We start from the raw sequence: 9,682 nt of genomic DNA, 5'->3' as shown, positions 1-9,682 counted from the left end.
CCTCGTGCTGCCGCCGGAGAATAAAGCCCAGCTCTGCCCCTGCGCCTCCGGGCAGCCTCTGCAGCTCTCGCCATGGAAGGCTTTGATCGTATCACACCGTTGAACAGAAGTTTCAGTTTTTCCCTGAGCTGGTGGTATGGAGTGAGGTTTCTGTCTTGACTTCCAGCTTTTTTCTTTTTTTTTTTCCCCCCATGGAGTTGTTCTGCAAAAGTCCTCTGTATCAGTAATTTCAATCTGAGACAAGTAGGCAGGGTACGTTTTCGGTTTCTTGGCCTGGCGGCATTAGGTGGGTGATATCATCTAATGCGCTACCTACTATTTTGATACTTGATTAAAAAATACGTGCTTGGATGTTAGAAATGCTGATTGCTGCCACCAAAAAATCCCATTCCAGTTTTGGAGCATCTGAAAAGTTTTCTAGCAGAGTCTGCCCAGCTGGCACCATCCCAGGGTGGAAAATTTACAGTCAAAGTCATACTTGACCCGATAGTGAGATTCTCATAAGCCTTAATAGCTTCCCGCTACAAAAGCTTCACACATGTTTTACATAGTATTTCCATGTATATATGTTTACTCCATGTTCTCCCTATCCAATGGAAAAAAGTTTTTTGAACAGGGGAACTAGATTTTTATTTTACATCTGCGAATAGTCGCCCACCGGCCCCAAGTACAGATGAACACTTACAGCCCTTTCCTCTCTCTGCCCACTGCAACATCCCCTTTCCCATCTCCCACGTCCGTCCTCTCCTTCACCTCTCCCTGTCAGGTGTGACTGGGTGGGCAGGGAAACGTGCAGACCGGCCAGCCGACGCACAGGGGTGGTTTGGCCCCTTGGTTTTTGTCTTTTGAAGTAAGTAAGATGTACCTTTCTTGCAGATGCTGTACTAAGCTGTGTGTGTGCCGCCGCTCTAGACCCAGCATAATCGCGTAAGCCGTGTTTTCACAGGAAAGCAAGCCCCTGCGAGAGAAGCTGAGGCACTCCGGGTGCCACGCTGGGTAAAACGGCTGCTATTCCAGCAAAAGCCGGTTCATTGTTACAGAGAGACACTGAAGAGACAAGAGACAAAAATAAAGTAAGAAATTTGCATTGAATATTTATTTTGATAAACATTGTGTACTCCAAACAACTACACACGTTACCTCGGTTGTAAGCCACAATCTGTTGGAACCAACGTCCCAAGAGCTCTTGTCATCATAAACCAGACAGTCAACGCATTACCACGGTCTGCGGACATAGAGAGCTTTGAAGTGCAAAGCGGATTATCAGAAAAGACGTATTGCTGACCTCCTTAACAGCCTGGACAATGCCAAACTCCAGTAAAAATGCTTCATATGTCTGCAATTTAGTTGTCTTAGTGCCATTGTAATAAATTAATAGAAAATATATCTTTTTTCATTGGAAAGTCTATAAGAAAATGTACAAACATCTAACTCCGAAAAAGGACCAGCTATTTCGGCGACAGGTAAAACAAGCATTTGAATAGAGGCCAAAAACCCAAACATCCAAACAAACAGACAGACAAACAAAATGCAATCAAAAAAACCCCACTCTACCAATGGCAACTGCGTAGGCAAACACGGAAACATTTGCAGTAATAAAACCTTACAAAGAGGATAACTGCAGCGTGTGCAGGGACTGTTAAAGGATGTACAAAGCACAAGCAGTCAGGTAACTCACTAGACAAAATGTGCGCGTGCGATTTCTGGAACAGTCAAAGATTAAAATGTGATCATATGGCACAAAACTATTGCTGACTGGTGTCGGTATTAGGCTTTGTTCTGCCTTTGGAGCAACCCGCTGGCTTGATCGTGTAAAGGTGGATGGGAGCCCTTCGCGTTCCACAGGCGTGGCTGCCCCTTACGCTGCTCCCACGCTCTGCTGTCCCTCAGGCTTACAGACTGCAGTGATCCCGCTCCCCGTACTCACAGCGTGAGACCCACCCTGGCTCCAGAACAGGCCCCATGTGACAAGCTTTGCGTGATAAAACAAGCTAGTTACAAGTTTTCTTCTCTTAATAAGAATTTTTAGGAAAGAAAAAAAAAAGTTTTCCTAGAGCCAAGTCTTACGAATTCACCCTGAGAATTCCCAAAATTGTAAAATCAGAAGCTACACTTCAGCACAAAGGCAGCATGCTCATAGAAGCTGAACAAACCAGTCTAGGGGATAGACCCACCTGGCATGATCCTCCTGGGCATTTACACACCTGCGGAGAGCAGGAGAAGGGAAATCGCTGGTCACCCAGTGACTCAGTGCAGCCCCTGCCCCGGGGGGTCGTACAAAGCCAAGTCCCAGACCAAGTACGTTCTGAGCCCGGCTTTACTGCTCATGAAATACAAACTCCTGCTTTGGTCCGTCTCTTGGAAGCAAGTGAGTTCCACTAACACCAGTGCAATGATACCAACAGAATTGCCTCGGGACAGTGCAGATGTTTAGATAACCCAGACTAACGTACTCATGGGACTTTTCTTTTAGTCTGTTTGCTCGACCTCAGGGATCTGGCTTTATTTTGGCTATCAAAGAACAGGAGATAAACAACTTTTGGATAATCATGGTTGAACAACAAGTGAGACTGACTTTTTCAAAGAATACTTTGTGAAATCCCCAAGCCATCAGGGAAAACCCCCACCTTACTTGCCTTTTACCAGTGCTGCCCATTCATTCTGGAAAAGGCACAAATGCCTAAAGACCATTCATTAACAGACTTTCGTTGAGAAGCAAGGGAGGGAAAACTTGGCTCCTCTTCTTTTTTTTTTTTTTTTAAAGTACAATACACATGACATTCAGCAAGTTCAAAACAACTATATCGTAAGACCGAAAAGAAAACTTCCAGTTTCAAAACCCAGGAGAGGCTTGAGGGGAATGTAACCTACAGTACTACCTAAATTTTGCTCATGGTTGCTTTGACTTTCAGAGCAATTTACCTAAACCAGGCTTATAGAGTGTAACACCTGCCCAGCCTTTGGAATGACACACAAAACATCTGCTCTTTCAGTCTAGCTGCAAGATAGCATTTTGGATACAGTGGGAAAAAAGCAACTTAATTACATGAGCTCTAATTAAAACACAGCAAAACAAATAACGATCAGCAACTAGAGTAATTTCTGTAGTAATGGGGACAGGCAGAGGGAAGAAAGGACAGGCAGTGGGGAAACAAATCCAGATATTACTGGCAAAACTGACATTCTATGTGCTTTGAAAAACTCATCATCCTAGCTGTTACATGCCCCCTCCCCTTAGATTTCTTAGAATAGCCACAGCCTCCGGAGACGCCTTCCTGGCATTTCTGAGCAACAGACAGAAGCATCACTGAACACTAGAAGTGCTTACAAGGTTTTACAAGATAATGTTTAATTTCCCAGCTTTACGAGATGTCCCCGTAGGAGTCCTGATTCACGCTAATCTGCCTTCATTACCCAGATATTGCTCTGAAGAAGGGGGAAAGGAGCTACGAGACATCCAACTAGTGTATGGGGATTCCCACTCTAATTCTTCAGTTACCTGGTAAGACCTCTGTCATCTTCCATCCAGATCTCACATAACTCTTCCACGTAACTCTTCCAGGAGGACCAAGACACTCACGCTCTTACGCCTGAGACAGGATCAGAAAGCAACACACAGCAGCGCAGTCTGATCCCATTCCCTCTGACCTCCTTGGAGCCTTGAGGCTGAATAAGGGGAGTGCCGGCATTCCCAGTTGAAAACTGGAAGCCTTGAACAGGATGCTGTCTTTGACTGGCTACCATAAACCCTCCAGATTGGTCCTGAACATCATTACAGGGGGGACTGTATGGGAAAGGCTGAGAAAATGTATGTGCTACTTGACATTGCTTTCCTTCCAGCCTACAGCTGCTTGTTGAAAGAAGACTTCCTATTTGAGTAACCACTATTAAAAACCCTTGATCCATAGGAAACATGCAGTTTTCTGAGCAAGCGGAAAGATGTGGTTTCATCAGTCTCCACCGGCATGGTTTATCTTCTCCTTCTCTCATCTCTTCCCCAACTATGTGCCGTGGGTTAGCATGTACAACACAGATCCCAAAAAGCTTGATCAAACATCATAGAAGCTTTAGGATAAATTCTTACTGTCCAGTTACGTTTCCCAGCATCTAGGTAATCATTCAAATATACTGCATCTTATATTTTTCAACCAGCCTTTCAATTGGCATTCCGTGTTTATATGAGCAGCTAGTTACACTACGGGGAACAAAAAAAAGTGTTTGGACAACTTAGAGGCTGGTAAAAGCAATAATCCTCAATGGCCTTCAGACCCAGAGCTCCCCCTTCAAGAGGCAGCACATAAGTTAGTCTGTCACAGGGGTGCTGATAAAACCAAAACCTTCTAAAACTGGTCAAACCTTGCTTAGTAACATGAGAATCAACAAGGCATTGGTGAGCAAGTCAGCCGGCGAGGAGCTGGCGATCACAGAACATACGCTGATCAGAGAGGAAGGCTTTTCTGTCACATGTGGCCACTCTAGCTACTTACAGTAAGATTTCTTTTTGAACAATGACAACAACAACAAAATGCTACACCTCTGGAGCAGGCTGTCAAGGTGCCTGCGGTGAGCAGTCAGTAGTCTGTCCCACGGGGCAGTGCTGGCAGCCAGAAGGCAGAGCAGTGTGTCCTCATAATTTCATTTTCTTCACCACAGGAATTGGCAGTGCTTGATAGATTTTAGCTGAGTCCTCATCAGTGACCAGCTTCACCCAGACAGGGCGGAAGCTGCCTCTGAATCCAACAAAAGCCATTTTTTCTGCAATAGAAATACATATACGTATTTGTACATATACAAATACATTAGGAGTGTGTCGAGGCTGCGCCAGAAACGCACCCGTGCACGTGGCTACACCCACACGGCCGGATGGATGCAGGTGGACAAGAGCACACGTGTGCACACAAACTTTGCCAAGTATGCGTTCTCCAGGTATTAAAGAAATACTTTCCTAATGAAGCTTAACTAAAATTTTATTTACATGTTGCATGCTTCCATTGATTAGAATGCGTGATACATAGCAGAGGAGAAAGAGAGGAGGAAAACCCCTTCCTAGCAGGCAGCTATCCGTTGAAGCTATCATTATTTGCATGGTGGTTATACTCAAAACCCTCTCCTGCTTGGGGAAGGTGGGGGGATGATGAGGGACAGGACAACAGACAAGACCTCTGTTAGCGAGTATAAGAGAGACACACACACAAAAGAGGAACGTGTGGCAAAAGCTCACAGTTAGAGCTGATCAGAGCAACGTGCACAATAAAGCAATATTCTAGTGTAATATGTGATGCTTTGGAACTGATATGCTTTGTGCCATCAAGTGCAAATTTTGTTTCAAGAGAAAATCAGCTAAAAATAAGTTCAGAGACGTAAAAAATCCTGTTTCGGGGCATTTGGGGGGAAAAAAGTCTAATATTCCTATAGTTAAAATGCCTTTTTATTTAAAATGAATCTGGAAAATCAAGCCGCTTGAATTCTTTGCTGCTAAGAACAACTGCCAGAGCACTTTTTCCATCTCCAGTATTAAACTGAGTGCTGTTATCCAAAGCTGCAGTGGATACAACCTCACTGAATAACTAAATGACTGGTCCCAGGATGTTTGAGCACATGCTGATAAAAACTAGCAAGGCAAAGCTTAGAAGAAACAAAAAACGATCCTTTTACTGGAACCATGGAAGGGGAACAGATCAAAGGGAAGGAACAGAACAAATGCAATTTAAAAAACGCATTTTAAAAAGTGGTTACCTTTTAACCTTAAACCCTCTTCTGCTCCAAGCTTCTCCAGGACTTTAGTCCATGGTCCTCTTGAAATGAATCTTCCTTTAGATGTCACCAGCACTATAGAGCTGGAGGAAACAAAGCCATTTATAAACAGATGAAGAGTCAGAACACACTCCTTGCTTGTCTGTCTTGCGCATGGGTAAGCCCTGCCTGTGTGACTCAGAGACACTCATGAACTACTGTGGTTTCTGCTTTAATGGCTTTTGTCAATGCTTTCCAACAGCTTAGTCATATATTCACTTTTCCAATCATGCAAAACCCATTAGGAAGCTGACAGAAGTAACTTTTTTTGTTTTTAAACACTGTTTTCTAGAGTGATTTAAATGTTTTCAACTAGCAGTTCCAGCCTGCTTTGCTCAGAAAGGAACATGCTCTCCCTGGGATGCTCTGAGCAAGTCTCACATAATTTATTGTTCATACATCATTAGCAGGATAAAGCCTGAAGAAATTCACTTCTTTGAGATTTTTGCTGGCTTGATGCTTTTCCTTCATTTTCAGTGTGCTTTTGCTTTAAAAGTCCATTATTATTATTATTATTATTATCATCATCATCATCATCATCATCATTAGCTTTACTTGCCTATATTGTATTTTACCTCAAAATTCACAAGAGACATGAGGAAAGTGCGTTAAGCTAGTGCAAATCTGTAAATGCTTGGGTGAAAGTCAGTAACTGCCTAAGCTTAATTCTAAAAGGGTGGAATAAAATCCCAAATTCAACATGAGGGGATAATCTGAGAGTGAGAATTGTCCATAGAGAAGCACCGGCCACTCGGTGACGTTACCCTCCTTACTTCCTACAAGATGCACAACCACCTCCGATGGCTATCTCAAAGCGTATGGAGGAAGAGCTATGCTCCAGGGAGTTCAGTGGAAGTCTCGCTGTCAAGCTCAGCGGGGCTGGGATAACCATGCTTGTTCAGCTCCTGATTAAAGCTGCATCACAGAGTAATTGAGCAAACGCTTAGATGAAATTATTTCGTTCCACCTTGCAGGGTTTCCATGGATGAAACTTCCCTGACTCAAACAGCATTTGCAATCTTGCAGAATGAGCCTTGCTGGGTCTGCTTTCCCGCACCACGGTGGACAGAAGTCACTAAAATTAATTAGACAACAGGTCCCGCAGAGCTCAAGCCCTGAGCTACTGAGTGCAGCAGTTACATCTTAACACCTCAGCTGGAACTAGAACTGTTCAGGGCAAAATAGCAACGGGTGGTGGCAGAGGAACAAGAGGAGCAAAAGAGTTAAGAGTCATCAGGACTTTTCCTAGAATAAACCCAAGGTGTTAAATTACGCCGCTGCTTACAAGAGTGGATTGAGCTGGCAGGCTGGCTTTGAGTACTTTGTGAATGCTGAATCACCTTTTTTTTCTTTCTTCAGTTCACTAAAATCATTACTCCCTATTAAGCCTTTCCTGCTATGGAAGTTTAAAATAAATTCACCAGATATTTTGTTTTCTTATCCCTGGGAAACTCATCAGAAAAGTGTATTTATTAAAAAAAGGGGAATTCGGCCTGCAGAGAGTTGCTTAAATGAACAAAGAGGCTTGTCCTTGCTAGAAACACCTCTTCTTGCATCCCCAAACCCATAAACCTAAAAATTGTTCTAGCAATTTCTACACAAGAGGCTGGCAAGGCCGGCGGGACCCCTTCCCCTCCGTTAGCACCATCTCTCTGTACCGTCCGTGCTCCACAGCCTGGCGGGGAGAGGTGACAAGAAGTTGCTGGCCATCTGCACGGTGTCCACATCGGAATCTGAATAACACTTTCATCCAGAAAAGGGAGGAAAGATGCCTCATGGCTGTAGCTGAAGCCTTTGCCTGATCAGATTGAAAGGCTTGCAGGGGATGGGCTGGGAAAACTTTTGGTGAAAGAAGGATGATAATTTGGGAGTTCAATCCTTGCAAAGACACAGCTGAGTGAGACCTGAGAGGTGCTAACCATGCCGGATCAACTTCCAGTCCTAATCCTAATCCTAGTCCAGTTCCAACACTAATCCAGATAAGACAATGAGGCTCAGAAAGACTTAAATACACCCAAAGTCTAGTGACAATTCCATCCTCTAAAGTAAGAAAGAATCCAGGAGCTGGATTTAGCCAGGATTGAGATTGGATTTTTTGCAAGGGAGGACGATAGCCTCTCTGAAAAGCTCTCATTTTTTTAATGAAAGAAAAGTGAGCAACTACCATGCGTCTCTGCAGTAACTACTCGATGTATTTTTTGTAACCTTCCAAAGTATTTAAGACAATAGAAAGACATCTGTATCCACCTGCATGGCATCCTGCTGCAACTTCCCCCAAGTCTCTAGAATAAATGCTAGAACAATAATATCCTGCCAATCTGCCTACAGTTATTTCAGATGATTCATCAACAAAGCAATCATATTTGTATGAAATGTTAACATACCAGATTTCAAATCAAAACAGACTTAATAACAATGAAATACATTCATTTCCCAACAGCAGCCCACAAACTAGTATGAGAGCAACCCCGTTGGTTAAAGGGTTTCTGATGATGTTCCCAATGTTATTCCAGTAGGTGAACCCGCTGTCCTCCAGGATGCAGGAACATGTGTTGGCTACTTACCACCCACTCCCAAAACTCTGGTTTTCTGGCTGCCCATACTTAAAAAATAAAAGCATCCAGCCCTTAGGTCTGGGCAGGGAACATGTGCAAAGAAGAATGTATTTTATTAGTGGAATTTTCTGCAGTTTGAGAGAGTATGCAGGCAATAGAAAAATGTAAACTGTGCACATCAGTACCAATTAGTGCTGAGAGTTTATCTGTGAATTTAACTCCGCAGTTTGTCTGGAACCCACAACATAAATGTAGATCTGCAGTTTATTAATCAAATGTAGCTCTGCAGTTTGTCTGGGGCTTGATCAGTCCCTAAATCACAGAGTCTGCATCCTTCTGTTGCCTGCACGTCCTGCTCACATTTGGACTCCGTTGGAGTCAGCAGGCACAAACGCACGTCGTTAGCTGGGTCAATCTGGCCCATGTTGGGTGACAAAAACCAGGAAAAAGGTGAGTCTTGTACAGCATTCTTGTACATTGCACCTTAGTAACACCCGGTTATTTACTCACTGATCTTTGATGTTGTTGACATAGTTTTCTATCTGTGCTGGGATTCCTTGTAGAATTGAGTTTTTGAATGTTACTCGATCAACAACTTTTCCATGATGTCCATCAATCACAACCAGCTGGATACCCTCATCAGTGAGGAAAAACCTGACGCCGTCAACCTGTGCATGGGGAAAAACATTCTTGATCTACCACAGTAACACAATTGCAAACAACCACCTGCAAGATGCACTGACAATGTTGAGTCATGGGACTACTCCTTCTATCAAAGGGCAGAATTCCAGATCTCTGAGGTCAAGCTGTCCTGCATTTTTGCTAATATGGGGAAGTTACAGCCATTTTTTTCCGCAAAATACAAAGCGATCTGAAACTAACTATCCATGGTGACTTCGTAAGCAAGTTTTCCATAAAAATGAAGCAAGTATATTAGAATTTTGTCCCATAAAGTTCACTGAGAGGACCTGCTCACCTCAATGTATGCAAAATCATCCTTTAGGTGGAAGTACTGTTTCTTATAAGTTTCTATTTTCACTTCTAGTAGGTGGTCCTTAGTTTTCTGTTAAAAAAAAAAAAAGAGAAAAGAGAAAAGAGTTTTTCTAGTGAGGATGTCCATTACCTGAAAGCTGCATTTTCAGAAAGCATTTTGAACCTTGAAATTCAATCAACAAGAAAGCTACATAATAAGCACTGACTTGCCAAATTACATTGCTAATGAGACCGGGCACAATGGTAACCTCTCTGCTCATCCTGTCAGCATTTAAATTGTTTCACCAAATGGCACAGTATAAGTGATTCTCACTTTGCAGAGCTGACACATAGTTCTCTGA

At 43.2% G+C, this 9,682-nt stretch overlaps 1 protein-coding gene across 2 annotated transcripts in view; it reads right to left on the bottom strand.

Moving 5' to 3' along the window:
* Positions 1-4,627: 4,627 nt before the first annotated feature.
* The window catches only part of CEMIP (cell migration inducing protein, hyaluronan binding), a 52,514-nt gene continuing 47,459 nt past the window's right edge, over positions 4,628-9,682 (bottom strand). For both annotated transcript variants that reach the window (XM_010289268.1, XM_010289269.1), the window contains exons 25-28: positions 9,325-9,411; positions 8,859-9,016; positions 5,737-5,837; positions 4,628-4,755 (exon numbers count right to left, since the gene is read on the bottom strand). In XM_010289268.1, coding sequence (XP_010287570.1) covers positions 4,628-4,755; positions 5,737-5,837; positions 8,859-9,016; positions 9,325-9,411 — 474 coding nt within the window. The remainder of the gene's footprint in view (positions 4,756-5,736; positions 5,838-8,858; positions 9,017-9,324; positions 9,412-9,682) is intronic.

The sequence above is a fragment of the Phaethon lepturus genome, unplaced genomic scaffold, assembly GCF_000687285.1.
Source record: "Phaethon lepturus isolate BGI_N335 unplaced genomic scaffold, ASM68728v1 scaffold42026, whole genome shotgun sequence".
In the NCBI taxonomy this organism is placed as follows: Eukaryota; Metazoa; Chordata; class Aves; order Phaethontiformes; family Phaethontidae; genus Phaethon; species Phaethon lepturus.
Note: the sequence above shows the minus strand (reverse complement) of the source record. Positions and strands in the feature narration are given on the sequence as shown.